Raw genomic sequence first — 15650 nt, 5'->3', positions numbered from 1 at the left:
AAGTGGCGTGACGAAATTCAAACTAAATATACTCTAGCTATGCCGGCAGCTGGCAGCCAGCCAGCTCCGTGGAGCCCTGAGCCCCAGTAGTCCAGTAACTGAGAAACGGTGACTTTCACTGGGTATGGAGGTTGCCGTTTTCTCGTCAGACTGTGTGGAGCTCCTAAAGTCCGACACGTCTTACCAAATTTGCAATTAGCCATCAATTTTCGTAAAACGGCCCATATTTGAGCTTTATATAGTTGATTTCTCGCATAAAAAAGTCTCAGAAGTGAATTTAATAACGAAATAGCCCGACAAACAATGTATAACTTTGCAGTGTCTGAAATATGAGACCTGCTGTCTGGTCTCCAATGTGTTTCTATGGGGTTTGCTCAGAACCAATCAGCGCGCAGCTCATCTAAATATTCATGAGCATACCATATTTGGAAGAAAAGCTCTTGTTTCAAATAGAGCCATATTCACAGGGTAGTTAAGGGCCTAATAAAATAGCATTCGGGCAATTTTCAGCCCAACCGATGTTACATACCCTATTAGGAGACCTTAAGGAACAGTGTGAAATACCCTATATAATCATTCTATCACCCCTTTAAGAAGACAAGCAGACCTGGTTCCAGACACAAAAAGGTAAAGCAAATTACTACATTAAACCCTCACAAACAACAAACAACACTTTGAAGACTGAACTACCAACTAGTGGTGAAAACATGCTTATTCCACACCCTTTGCAGCACTGATGTACTGTGGCACTATAGTACCACGCAACAACACAATTGGGTTATTTATACCTTTCACACCATAGAGGCCAGTGCAGACATTTTTACTGGCTTTGTGTTGGCTCCAACACATTCACACTTCATGGAAGACAGCGGTCCAGCCCTCAGTGAACATTTGGATATTGTTAGGCTAGTTTCCCACAGCAACACAGGAAACCAGTCCAATGTCCAGTGGGTTCTAGCAGACACCAGTGATATCCAAACTGTCAGTTAATTATAACAGTAAATGCATGAAAAATAAAATTGTATCAAATGTAAATCAACTATGTGAGTAGTGCAAGACTAAAATACTACGGCATGATACAAAGGACTTTACTTTGCTTATAGTATCAAGGGACAATCTCATGAGATAAAGTATGTTCTTACAAGCCTCACAAAAATGTTTCCTTCTGTATATCTCTCTTATGCCCCTCCTATGCATTTAGCATCTTAGCATGCAGGGTTGCATTGCTAGCTGTTCTTGTATTTGATGTCTTAATAGTTCATCGCTTGTAGCCATGTAGGGAATGTTAAATAAAGCTCTAATGTATAATTTGTCGCTCCACAAACATTCCCGCTCCCGGCCTACCCTGGGAGTTAATGCAACAGATTTGTCATACACAAGCCAGGCACAGCTCGAGGAGGAGAAAAAAAAAACACCTATTCAATCTGAATTTCAATCTCCATAGGGCTCTAGGCAAATGTATGCAAGTTGGTGCTCTTGCTCTACTGCCAAAAACACAATGTGCAGATGACGAAGCCAGGCTGCATATTACTGTGTAGGACGGTAGAAGCCCAGTCTGTGGCAGGTAAAAGAGACAGAGGGAAATGAGAAGGACACTGGGAGAAGCTCATGTTTCAGGAATACATAAGTAGGCATAGCTAAAACCAAACTAAATGCAGATACCTGTAGCAAGTAAAGAAGCTATAATCCATTTTGATCATTTCCTCCAGGAAACCCTCCCCCTTCCTTCCCCTGTCTCTCATTGCTGTGCCCTTCAGCATAATGTGGATATGCAGTCTCTCTGGGGCTTTTTAGGGAATTGATGGATAATCAGATGATTACACAGAAAATCTCCATTGAGGACAATTCTCCCTGACAAACAAAGAGAAAGCTCTTTAGTTAATAAATAGGCTGAGAGACAGACAAGAGTGAGAGAGTGTGTGTGTGAGAGAGAGAGAGTGAGTAAATCCTGTCCTGGGTTGGCAGCACAATGCCAAATCTCTATCACATATTCATTTCATCCTAACAATCTGTGTGTGTGTGTGTGTGTGTGTGTGTGTGTGTGTGTGTGTGTGTGTGTGTGTGTGTTATACATTGCCAGAAACATCACTTCCTGGGGATGTCACTAAGTTTGCCTACAGCTTTATCTTAATTTGAGCGTATCTAAATACATTTCAAGCTCTGGGCATATTTGTATAAGCCTATCTGACAAAATTTGGCTGAGGTTTATTCTCATGATTTTCTTATTTCTGAACTACTTTCCTGAAATAGAAAAGTTTGCAGTAAAAACACAATTCAACACACAAGCACAGGGAAAAGAAGTCCAAGCTGTCAATCTGAGCAAATAAACTGAAACACAGTAGTAGTCATTAAAATTCACATAAGGACACATATATACAGTGCCAATAAAAAGGTATTCAAGTCTCTTTTCTTGGTTTACAACACTGAATCAAAGTGGATGTACTTTAATCATTTTTCTTTAACACTGATGAACTGAAACTTCATTAGAATGCCAAAGTGAAAACAAACTGATATAACTTAAGTACAACTATAAAACCTAAATTCTTACAGTAATTGAAGATGTATTTACTCACTCAATTCAATATTTAGAAGAGGCAGCAATTACTGCTTTGAGTCTGTGGTTAGGTTACTGTCATCCGGACACTGCAATTATTCCCCATTGCTCCTTACAAAACCACTCAGGCTTTGTTTAGTTTCATGGCATCTAAATTCTTGATTTAATTGTGGTCTGGATTCTCATCTGAGAAGACAGTCTTGCTGGAAATGAAAATGAAAAATTGTTTTCAAAGTCACAGTTCTCTTAAAAAATGTGGCATATTTTTGTTTTGAGGATTTCTCTAGATTATGCCGCATTCATTTTTACCCTCTACCCTCACAAGCCTTCCAGGGCCTTTGGCAGGGAAGCATCTCCACAGCACGATGCTGCCACTAACATATATGCTTCATGTTGGGGATTGGTGCTTGTATGCGCATGTGTGATGTTACAGCAAATACTGCATACATAATAACAGACCAAAGGGAAACAGGGTAAACATGTATTTAAAGGCACAGCACCTCCACACACACACACACACACACACACACACACACACACACACACACACACACACCAGATTGATAGGGAACTATACAAACTATTTTATATATGACATTTTAGCCTGAATAAATGGTATAGGTAGGAGCACCTTCTCCAGATATGGTGTCTGCCAATAACTGCAGACACAGAGCCGTGCCTCAAGACTACATCTGCAGACCATTCATTGTAAATCGATGGACATTACCGAGCCTCACTAATATAAACACAACCCATACAGTTCAACACTGGCCTACTGGGAAAAGTAAAAAATTTTTTGCTTTAACCCTGTTGCTGGTATTGTCAGATAACCAGAGCATGACAGAGGGTGAGATACAGCACGCCATACGCAACTGGACTAACACACAGCACATAATCTATGCACCAGAATCCTGTTCAATACTTCCAACTGGACCTGGCCCTTCATTCGGATGAGCCCAGCACTGTAACGCTTCAGGCACTCTATTGCACATGGTGAAGATTGAGTGTTTCTATTATGTTTCAGCCAAGAGAGGCCTTGGTGGTTTGGCTCAGTAGTATGCTCACAGCAGTACATTGGCCTGGATGGAGCATGGTGGCTCTCTACTTGCACCCTAACGTCTACAGGAGTTCTACAGTGGCTGGCATAGTCATGTTAGCTATAGATTCTGGTGCAGGGCTGGGACTGCCAAACTCAACTGCTCTGCCAGCCTTGGCTTTGGCATTAGAAATGGGTCTGGAGGCTGCACTGTGGAACAAGTTTATGGCATCAGCGGGGCTCCAAAGGGGAAAGAAAAAAACAACTGGCAGTTGGAACCAGATGCTCTGGCATAAGGTAGACATTGCCTTCTTCATAGCTATGTCTGAACCTGCTTGGTACATGGAGTTATCATTGTAGCTACATTATCCCTGAGGCCCACAGCATTGGTATGGGCCTTAGTTTGAAAAGGACATTTTTACATCTACTGACAATATGCAAGCATGCCTTACGAATACCGAGTGCAAAACAACATACCACATGGATGAAATATGGGTGAAGTTAAAATCATAGGTCTATCTATCCATTCAGGATGTACTCAATCAAGTATTTATCCAGTGGAGGGGAACATCAAAGGACACTCAACAATATAGTTTTGTTAAGAAAATACAACATTTGCAAAGCAAAACCAGAGATCTGCCATTCCAACTCTGAACCTGTACACAACCCATTATACTCTTATCAGTAAGCACCATATGAAAGCCTGAAAACTTTTGCACTTCTTCTCAGGAAAAGGTCATAAATATTAGCATGTAGTAACAGAGTAAGCTTTGTTACCTTAAACTTGGTAAAAGTATAGTAAAATGCAATAGGAAAAGGAGCTACATAAAAGCAGGTTTTTAGACCTGAAACAACACATGGGGTTGCGCAGCGAGACATGAACTATTATCCAGGAAGTAATATATCCAGGAAGTCCAGTTTGAGTAACAGATACATGAGATTGTTTACATGACAGGATTTTACAACTGTGGAAAGTCATTACAATGAAAATTATTTTATCTTCTGTTGCGAGTCTCGCAACTATCGCAAGCTAAACGGTAGAAACACGTCGTTACACATTACAAAGTAATATACCATGTGTGCTTCCATGTGTTTATTTGGACTTCGCAATGTGGTCCAAATAAAATTCACCTTCTCTGCCAGACGATCATGCAGTTTTATGCCTGACTCTGAGCTCAACCGCTGCCCCCTCATTCCTTCAATCGTCCAAATGTCTGAACTTGGCTTAAAACATTTCTGAGACATTTTAGTTCTTGGTACCTTCTTAACTTGGTAAAGGATTGCTTTTCTCCACATTTTATAAACATCACATTTTTAAACTCAATGTATTATGGGAAAAAAAAGAGTAATTAGGGTACAGTTAAGTGTAACTATTTGCACAAGCCAGCAGATTTTTTTCTTTAGGCTGATGATTCTCCATGCAGCATTTGGCTGCATTTTTATGACAACCAAGCAGCTGTACACCAAACCTTTTGCTTGTGGCCTAGTTCAAGACTGCGCTTGTCAACATGCAATGTTAAAACATGACGAAAGGTATTAACAACAGTTGTAATTGTGGACTTAATATGAAAGTATTACAGATTCCACCATCACCCTTCATGGACTGTGGCATTTCTCTCTGCTCATTTAAAAAGAGTAGCTCTCTGGGTGAATTGGGATTACAGAGGCTGTCTTTCAAACAATTGACCTGGGTTAAAGGTCATTTTAGCAATCATGTATTTTAGTCAAATGTTTTGTAACAATCCATTGAACCCCTACAATCCTGACGAATGCTGTTGTGGGCAGGCCCTGTGCTCTGATCTCCAAAGAAAAGTCAAGCTTGTAAGAGGTGAACTTCTATACCTGGATCAATAACCAATTAATAACCATAATATTACCTCTAAATTCCAAGGGTGAAATATGTACAATGCAATACCTGAAGAACCTTGCCTTGTTAAAGTGTCCACAAATCAAGGGAAGGCAGCACAATGTCAATGTTGCCTTCGTATGACACAATAACACGACAGAGTGTGTTTTAGTTTAGTGCATGCCTGGTATAATAGCGTATGCTTTTCATAACTGGGGAACTATATTTGATAGATTAATTGGTCAAAAATAATAAAAATTGAGACTATAATTTCAACGGGGCTGACATGAACTGAGTGACTGAGTTAAAAAAAAAAAAAAAAAGAGAAGAGCTTTTTAGACGTTCTCTTTCAATTTCACACCACTGGTAACTTTGTATTTAAATTATTTCCAGCATTACTTAACTACGTTTCCATCAATCAAAATTAGCACAAATGCTTTCTGTGTAGATGTGGGTTTTAGTTTTTCAAGAGATAAATACTAAATTGTGAGAAAATAGATGGCCCCTCTAATCCATTAAAAAGGGACTTATGTTTGCTTGATAAATGACAGTCATTGTCTTTGAATGAGCTCTTACACCATTTGACCCCAGATCGATTTAGCACACGGCTCCCTGTAAAGGGCTCGACGGTGCAAATGTTGACAGGTGTAGCAGATTGAACAGTCTCTACCTGCATTGACTTCCAGCAACCTCCTCTTCTTCTGTTGTCTCTCCTGCTTTTCACGCTCAGCCTTCTCCTTTGCCGCCAGTGCCCTCCTTTGTTTCTCCTCTGACTCCCTCTGCTTCAGGTTTTCTTTCAGTGCTTGCTGTGGGAAGAGCGGGAAAGAAAGTGAGGGAAAGACAGAGAGAAAGGGAAAAACTAGACAGTTTGCTAAGTGGGGTTAATTACAGTAGTCTAGAGCCTGTCCAAGGCAGAGGCAGCTGTCCAACACCACTGACATCTCTATCAGGAACCATTAGAGTCAGATGAAGCTTCTAAGATGGAGTGCCACCCTGGGCTTGCCAGAAACAAAACAACTTGACACCAGGCGCATCAGAGATCAATAAGAGGATGACATAAAGACATGAATAGAGACTGCTAGTCTTTTAAAAAACATTAGTTTCTGTTCTAATTTTGACGCTTTAATGCATTTAAAAAAAGTTATGTATTCTTTTATTCTTTAAAAGTTTAATAAAGGTCTGTTTTTATGTTTCTTGTTCTCTCTTGTTTTTCACTCTACAGTCATCATCCCTGGCAGAATCACTTTACAAGATAAAACAAAGTGAGCGGAAAAAGTTCCTAGGTGTTAAAAAAAACAAAATACTAACACAGTATAGAATGTATAGCCTGAAAATGTACAACTATACAAGTCGTGTACAATCGAGTACACAACTGTCCTCTCTTTCCAACCTATAGAATACGACACGCACTGATGTCGTCACTGTTTGCACTTGTGGTCAAGGAGAAGCTGCAGTTTTTTTGGTTCATTCATAACATTCTGCTATAGGGGAAAAAACACTCTGGTTTGTTTGTATTTCTTTATACTAATCACATTTTTCTTGGGCGGCACTAAGCCCCGGATGTAGCAACAGTGCCCTTGCAAAATAGATGGCGGAGATAGCGCAAGGGGAGGAGAATGGGCTGAAACAGGCGGCCAATGGCAGGCTTATACCGATAGTCTTAATCCAGTAAATCAGACTACCATTTGGTAAACAGCAGATGAGCTCCACGGCAATGCTAACAGCAATACAATTCAGGCTGTACTGTAAATGCTGAGCTACACTCAGTTTACAGTTGCTGCTGTGTGGGTGGATGTTGATGTCTACAACAATAACTGCAGATCAACTGTAAACATAATTCACACTTATAACCACCTGAACTTTTCAGAATCTGAAACTGCTAGATTTGATGTAATTACAAAAATAATTAGGCAACTTTACTGCATATACTTATTAACCATAAACCTAGAATTTAATTAGGAAATCAAAATGTGTTTATGAAAACATTCTGATTATTGATTGCACTTACTGTCTTGCACTTGTACGCATGTGCAGTGCACATTATAAATCATTACATGTATTTATGATGATGTTAGGTTTTCTCGTCATCATTTTATTCTTCAGATTGGAATTTCTAACATTTGAGAAAAATATTCTAGAATTGCAATATATAGTAATAAAGAAATCATATATGCATATAGAATTCCATTTCTCTTTTTAAGGGATAATGTAGTTTGACTCGATGTTACATGAAGGAATAGAAACTCCTACTGTACATCTTTTCAGGAAATGCTGACGGTCAACTCCACTCAGAGTAAAAATCATTAATTTTTCTTTTTTGTCAGGCCTCTCTGTTAATAAAGCACAATAATAAAATGTGGGGAAATTGAATACATTTGTGCAGATATTTCTATTAAAAGCAAGTGGACTACAAACAAATTAACAATCTTCAAACATTATAAGAAAACCTTTAAGTTGACTGAATGTGGTCCCTTTCTTTTGACCAGATACTCATATTGATTACCTGCATTTTAACCACATGCACCAAGTTCCAGTTTAAGTTTCTGGGCAAGTCCCTTTTCCTAATGTATTACATTTTAATGTAATAAATACAAGTCTTGAGACTGGATGAGCTTCTACAGCATGCATTGATACTGCAAGCAAGCCCCAGTGGTTGCTATTAGGTCCTGGGACAGAAATGTCTTTTAATATTATTGACATTTGCACAAGAGGATGTAGCCAACTTCTAAACTTGTCAAAATATGTCATTAATTCCATTCTGCCTGTCTATGAAGAATTATTTCATAGGTATACTATCTACCGTACATGAACCACTGTGGGTACAGGCTCTATAATCCCTCTGTCAAAAGGGTTTTTGAACTAATAGTGTCAATAGCTCAATAATTCCACAGCCAGGAGACAGACTGCATATGATTTAATGGAGTGCTAGCATGATTGCCATCCTGATCAATAGCCAGTCACTTAAAGAAAGGGAGTCTGGGCTTTTATCAAACACCCATCTCCTCCTTTTTGTCTCCCCTCCTCTTGTGTTATTCACACAGCCCGGCTAGACAGGCAGGTCTAGAGAAGAATAGTAATGCCAAACCAACATTAATGGATGCACACAAAGACACACACCGAAAACGATGTCGTACTTGGAAAACTACAGTGTGACAGTAAAGAGGGGCAGTCACTTATTGAGGCCCACTGAACCTCTTATTAAGTCAGCAGCATACAAGTGACCATAGGCCTTTTTCACAGAAGACATTTTGACTTGCCACAGTAGGCAAATGCACAGGTGTAAATAATTAAACAAATGATGGCTGAATTCTATTTAGCTGCTTTCATTTCAGGTTCCTGGTATCGTGCATGCTGGCTCACTGTCAGGCCCCGATCACACCGGGCAAAACCACTGCTTTCCTATGGTACGGCACCTGGCATGTGCTCCTCTCTTGCACCGTGTTACTTTTTTTATAGGGGTTTTAAGACGCCCATAAGTGTTCAAATATTCTCAACTTTTCAGCGCATGGCGTGGAGTCGCAGCACTTGTCAATGTCACACTTGACCCAGACAGCCAATCAAACCAAGCAAGAGGCGGGCTCTACTACTTTACCACTTCCTTCCTGTGTTGATGCAGGTAAATGTGGTTGTAATAGTGGGACAACGGGAAATGCAGATGAAAGGTCGATAATAGCAGTATTTTCTTACGATGAACTAAATAATTCAAGGTCACCCAATTATTCAAGCAACGGAAATAGCTCGACATCAGCTTAAATCAATTTTTTAAATTTGATTAATCACATTTGATCGGCCGATTGCGCACGGAGTCCCGCTCCACAGGCACACTGCGCCGTTTTGCCCGAAGCGCTTTGCCAAGGCGTTTTTGAAGCGGCCGTGTCTGTAGCGACGTGTTTCAGCCTGATCGCCGCCTCACTCTCACGAGCCATCGTTAGTGTTATTGGTAACACCTGTGCTTTTCCTACTGCGGCAAAATGGCTGTGAGAAAGACCTATTGCTGGAAATGATATACTCAACTTGAATTCAAAACAAATCAGCGTAGTTCATTCCGCATCAACAAGCCACTTGAAATAGAGAAATCACACGTCAAACACTCAGTAAATCACTATGGTTATGTTCTCTATGGTTGAGTACAGCTGCATGTGAGCAGTCAAAATCACTCCTATGGTGCATCCTGTCCAATAGATCCTCCACATCTGCACACTGTGACCTTTTTCTTTCACTGGAGAAAATATATATTTTTTTCTTATTTACACACAGACCACAATAAGATTGTAGCTTGTTGGCAGCTTAGCAGACATAATTTAGACATTTATTACAAACTCACTCACATAAAGACAATGGCATCGGACATCACTGATATGTACCACTCAAAAGGTTTTTAGCTGTTCAGAGCTCTATATTTAAATGAAACTAACTCCTCCACAAAATGAACTTTGATTTGATGTAATGAAACTGTCAGTAGCTCGTGGCAACCGCTGATTCACAAATGACTATATTCTAAATGGGCATCCAATCTTGTAAATTACAGGCGGAGAGAATTGCGAAAAGAAAAGGGAAGGACAAAAGTACTGACACATAATACATTTTCAATGAAGAAAAATTAGGTGATCCCAGGTTAGTTGTCAGCTCTGATGATGTCTAATGTGAACATAGGCACAACTCTCACACTCCTTCCCCTCTTCACTATCAAGCTCCGCTCTCATTTAAAAGTCAAATTCAATTACTCAAACAAAATGTAAACATAATTGCACTATAACACACTATAAGCGGTTGCTACCTTTAACCCAAACAATTTCATAAATACAGCAACCTAGCCAGTCGTGAAATCAGTGTTGTTTACAACAGCCTCACAGACTGGACTGTTGATTACGTTTTATGACGTATATATTTTAAAACTAACCAACTTATAAAAGACATGATTAGTTTGCCTTTTCGTAGAGAAAATGTAATGCAAAAAATGCCTTACAAGCCTATGATGCAAATGACAACTGTACTATGTCATTAACATATGTAGGCCAATTATAATAGACCTTGACATAATTTCATTAAACAAGAGTCTATAGCCATGTAAGCTGCTTTTTGTAGCTATACTTTGGCACAGTGGTACTTTGAGCTAAATGATAACACCAGCATACTTAACATGCACAGGATGTCAATTATGTTAACAAGCTGCAGTTTAGCAGGTATAATGTTTGACACATTATTAATAAACACAAAGTACAGCTGAAGATGCTGGGAAAGTCTTTAGTTTTGCAGGCTCTATATTGGTAGTCAATAACCAAATAACTGATGCTGGTACTGAATCAAAGTTATTTAAATTCATCCTGGACCACGAACAAACAACTATCAACAATCCATGCTATAGCTGTCGAGGGATTTCAAAAAATGTCAAGCTGCTGGTGGCGCTTGAGGAAATGTAACTGTAACTGGGGCTACAATTGTAGCAAATTTCATGAAAATCCACCCAATAGTTTATAATAATTTCAACCACAAATATCAACCTCACGTTGGCGCTAGAGGAAAGGTCAGGGCACCAGAGTCATCCTCTTGAGACCATGAATGTATGTTCAAGATGTCACGACAATCCATGCGAAAGTTTATAATTTATTTCAGTCTAGTCTGAAGTGGCAGACTGACGACAATCCAAACAAATTGCCTTTCCTAGTGCCATGCTAGAAATGAATGGCAGGTGTTTCAATAATGTGGCTATGCAGATCAACAGAGAGGCAAAATGACATCCTATTTTAAACTGGACCCTTTACTGCTGCCAGCAGCCGGGAAAACAATGTTCAGTCAATAACGGGTCAATACAACAAGTCGGCTGCTTAAGAGAGGATCACTCAAACTTTACAAAGAGAATGGAACAGGCAAAAGAGCAGCAGCAGCAGCTAAAGAACATAACATCCTAGTTAAAACAGAAATTGATATGATCCCAGTCAGTACAAAAGGGCCATGCTGTCTTCCTAAATCACAGAACCAATTAGCAATATTAGAATAATAGAAGGAAAAACAGAGTCAGTGTGGACATTGAGTACAGTAACATAAAAAAAATCATTTTAAGCACAGGCAAGGCAGGTGTTAGTTTGTAAATCCAAATTCAAGGCAAGAATAATCTAACTACTGAAAAATAATGAGAACTAATGGAACATTGATTTTGAGAGATAGTGAAGAGTCTGAAACTACAAAAATGTGTCATGTGACTTTTTTGCCTTCTGACAAAGCATCCATTTTTACTGTAATATTGAGCTGAAGGAGAGACAGAGGTAAAGAGAGAGAGAGGGAGAGAGAGAGAACCAGCTCTCTGAGGAAATTGCCCTCCGCTCTCCTTCATCACTGCAGGTCTGCTTCCCCCTCCTCTCCTGGATGTCCGCCATTAGACACGCTCAATTGGATTCCTGTCAGATGTGCGGCCTCGTCCTGGGGCTCCTTCCTACGGGTGACTGAGCATGCGGTACGTGTGTGTACGAGTGTGTGTCCATCTTTGTGCGTGAAAAAGCTAAGCAGCTTTCCCAATAGAAAAAATGGCCAACACAAAATGACAAACGCACACAAACAAAAATGTGCACACACATACACACAGTTCAAGGCTCAGTTCGCCTCAGGCAGTGGTCCAGAGACAGCTCGCACCTATTAGCATGGGCCTTGACACAGCAGGGTAAATGCTGACACAGATTTGACCGAGAGGTTATGGTGCTGAGATTTACTGTATGCCTACGTTTATTGACCTAGCCTTGGCTTCTCCTAAGATACGTCTGTGTGATGTGACCATTTCAACCAATTGCTGACCTAACGCAGGGAATAAATAGCTACCTTGGGAGTTTTGACCATATAATTCTAGTCTTTATAACACTTGGCTTGTTCACCTCTCACTGGCAGAGTCATTGACTGTTACGTTTGGTCAGAACATAAACGCTACAGCAGATCCTCAAGCCTGAACTGTGGAGCTAAAATTAAAGGAATTACAGCTGCAAAATGAGACATTAGTGTGCCAATAGGGGATATTTATTTATTTTACTTTTTTTTTTTTTACCAGGAATATTCCCATTGTGATTCATAATCTCTTTTACAAGGGTATGTACATATATACACATATATATAACAGCTGTTATACATATATCCTTATCACTATTATCAATTGGCATTGAACAAAATGCATGGAACAGTGGAGCCTATGGAGTCTATTAAAGTGAGGAAAAGAATCGCACCACAGAGAAGAGAAGATGGGATCAATTGCAGAAGTGAAAAGAAAACAACAAAGGAACAACCAAGCTAAAAGCAAAGCATCTGGGAACCTTAATTTCTGATTGTCTGCGTTTCTTCGAGCCTGTGAAGACTGTGTAGATACTTTAGTCTCAGGTTAGATGCCACACAGCAGCCAGCAAATCAGGATATGTGGCAACTGTTGGGATGTGAATTTGATCATAACAGAAGGACAGGATCATAACAGAAGGACAGGACTAATAAAAATAGTTTGTGCCTCAATGTGAAAAGCTGTTTATTGTACATGTAGCTTTAATTAAGCAAAGTGCTCGTGTGAAAGCTGGACACTGTTAATGTGGTTTGACCTTGTTAGCAGTTAGCTTAAACATGGGTCCCAAATCATACAGGGAGGTACCTTTTCTTCAACATATAAACATATATTTTATATACTGTACTGTGCTTGTAACGCCTCACAGCTAGTTCTTTTATCGGATTTCTACCAATAACACATGTCTGGAAAGCCTAAAAAATACGGATCTTCTCAAGAATGATGATAGTGTGTTTCGTTGTTGGGCATCTGAAAGGTTTACAAAAACATGTTTACTGTGCGTCTCGATAATGATGTAGACTGTAAACTTATTTAAAACTGTTCAAAAGTTTCTTTTCAGACTTAGTGTAGATTGTACATTGTGTACAGTACGCATGAAATGTCTACATCAGCAGCACAACTACTCTCCCTGAAAAATACACAGATGTACTGTAGAGTGAAAGCTTTGGAGTACAAGAAAATCGAAACCATAAGTAATGTAAAGTAATGGCTGTGCAGGAAAAAAGGCAAAGAGGCATGAAATCCATTTGTGAGTGTGAGGTAGATGTTAAGTTGGGGGCAGGGCAGGAACTTTAGTAGGCTAATTAGCTACTATTATCTGTCGCACCCACAGTAGCCTGTGTCACTAATCCTGCTGATTAAACACAGTGGGTCTCCACAGCTCCACAGCTTACTGTAGCGCCAGACTGATAAAGCCACAAAGCTCAGTGATGACATAAATGTCTGGCTGAGACAGGACTGCATAGGACTGACACTGTTCTGCTTTGCATTATACCACAGGACACTGATGTGGGAATCACAAAAAAGAAGTTGAGGTTCTGTCTTAATGCAGCCAATAAATAAAAATAGTAAAAGTTTATAATCCAGCTTGTTAATGATTTTAATGCTGTTAAAGGTTTGCTTACGTCAGTGCTGTTCATAAATACAGATACGTATAGCAAAGCAGGCCTATATTTCCAAATTTTATTAGTTGATAAAAGACACAAAATGAATACATGACTCAAAATAATTAGTTACGCCTTTTAAATGGTATTATGGAACACCAATCCACATAAACTGGTACTCCAAGATCCTTTTTAATAGCTGTAGGATTTTCCTGAAAAACAATGTATAGACTCATACACAATATTTCAGTGTCAGTATCTGAATCTATTCTTATTTTTCTGTGTTGGGGATATTTCTGGGCATTAACTAGGGGTGTGCAAAAAAATCGATTCACATTCGTATCGCGATTCAAGCTCTACCAATTCAAAATCAATACATAGAATCGATTCATATTTTTTAACAAAAAAAAAATTATATATATATATATATATATATATATATAAAATTGTATGTCTACTGCAATCACACGTGAAATGTACATACTGTGAATCGTTTTATTAAAGCATAACTCTCGCCAAAATGCAGGGTCTTGTTGTGAATGTACCCGAGTCAAACTTTTGTTTAAAAGCATATTTAGGACGGAATCGCCACTTTTAAGATTTACCGTATTCTCGTTTTTCGGTCAAATGGCCTTTTGAATGGGAGTGCTAGGGACACTTTTATGCTAGCCTCAAAATAGCCATTTTTAAAACACTAAGAAGGCTCGACACAACATGAAACTTTGCTCCAAGTATCACCAGGGGCTCTACACGTGAACTCGAGCATTGACAACATTGTCTGTGTACCCAGAGTTTACTAAAAAGAAAGGTTTTGAACAACTCACCATAGGTCTTGTTGTTTCCAGCCGCAGCCATTTTATCAGTCAAAAACAATCGATTTCTGAATGCAACATAACAGGGAGGAGAGTAAAAATGGAAAGCTCCTAATGCTTAGTTCCATATAAATGCACGGATTATTTCTTGTTTTGTCGTTATTGAAAAACAATATTGACCTCGTAGTTGAAAAAGGAGCCTCATATGGAGTCCGTTCATTCGCATTCGGATATCAACTCGTTTTGACTGCCGAGGTGGTAGCAGCCGAAAACAACAAGACCTACGGTGAGTTGTTCAAAATCGTTTCGTTTTGAGAATCGTTTTTGAATCGAATCTTTAGCCTAAAAATCAATATCGAATTGAATCGTGACATTTTCTGAATCATGCACCCCTAGCATGGCCTAGAAATGTAGACGCACCCTAGCGGCAGAAAACTTAATTTGCAGCCAGGGGGGTCTAGGCACTCTCCCTTGGCTTGCGAGCTGGAAAAACCAAACTCTGGTCACGCCAATCAGATTGTGTATAGAGTCGGTAGGTGGGCTTATGGCAGCTGCAGCTGGGAACAGCAGTCTTCTGGAAGACTTGTAGATAAGCTTTTCTTTGAGAAAAGAACGGCACTGAAGTCATTCTTAAAAAAGGAAGATGTGTTCGGAGTTTTGCCGACCGGATACGGCAAAAGTTTAATCCATCAACTAGCTCTGCTACCCTCTTCGTTGCTCTGCCTGGTTGTAGCGCTATCCTATTGCATGCAGAGAGAATTTGAAAGACAACCGTTTATTCCGCCCCTCGGATTGAGCTCCGTCAATGGTGAGTTCCCAGACCCAACATCTTGATGTGGGTCTGGCTTGTCAGGCTACCCCTAGCATTAACCTCTATAAAAACGTAGCGACCAGGTGCCAAATCGTAAGAACGCCTACAAGAGGAAGCTACAAAAATGGTGGACACAGCGCTGAAAAAACGCAAATATAGCGAGGCGAAACGGCAGGCGG

The 15650-nt window shown here is 39.7% G+C and overlaps 1 protein-coding gene across 6 annotated transcripts in view; it reads right to left on the bottom strand.

The window, feature by feature from the left end:
- Positions 1-15650, bottom strand: part of LOC116054602 (protein diaphanous homolog 3) — a 195435-nt gene that overhangs the window by 72392 nt on the left and 107393 nt on the right. For all 6 annotated transcript variants that reach the window (XM_031306235.2, XM_031306239.2, XM_031306238.2 and 3 more), the window contains one exon: positions 6107-6242. In XM_031306235.2, the coding sequence (XP_031162095.1) occupies positions 6107-6242 (136 nt within the window). The remainder of the gene's footprint in view (positions 1-6106; positions 6243-15650) is intronic.

This window comes from Sander lucioperca, chromosome 3 (assembly GCF_008315115.2).
Source record: "Sander lucioperca isolate FBNREF2018 chromosome 3, SLUC_FBN_1.2, whole genome shotgun sequence".
NCBI classification, from domain to species: Eukaryota; Metazoa; Chordata; class Actinopteri; order Perciformes; family Percidae; genus Sander; species Sander lucioperca.
Note: the sequence above shows the minus strand (reverse complement) of the source record. Positions and strands in the feature narration are given on the sequence as shown.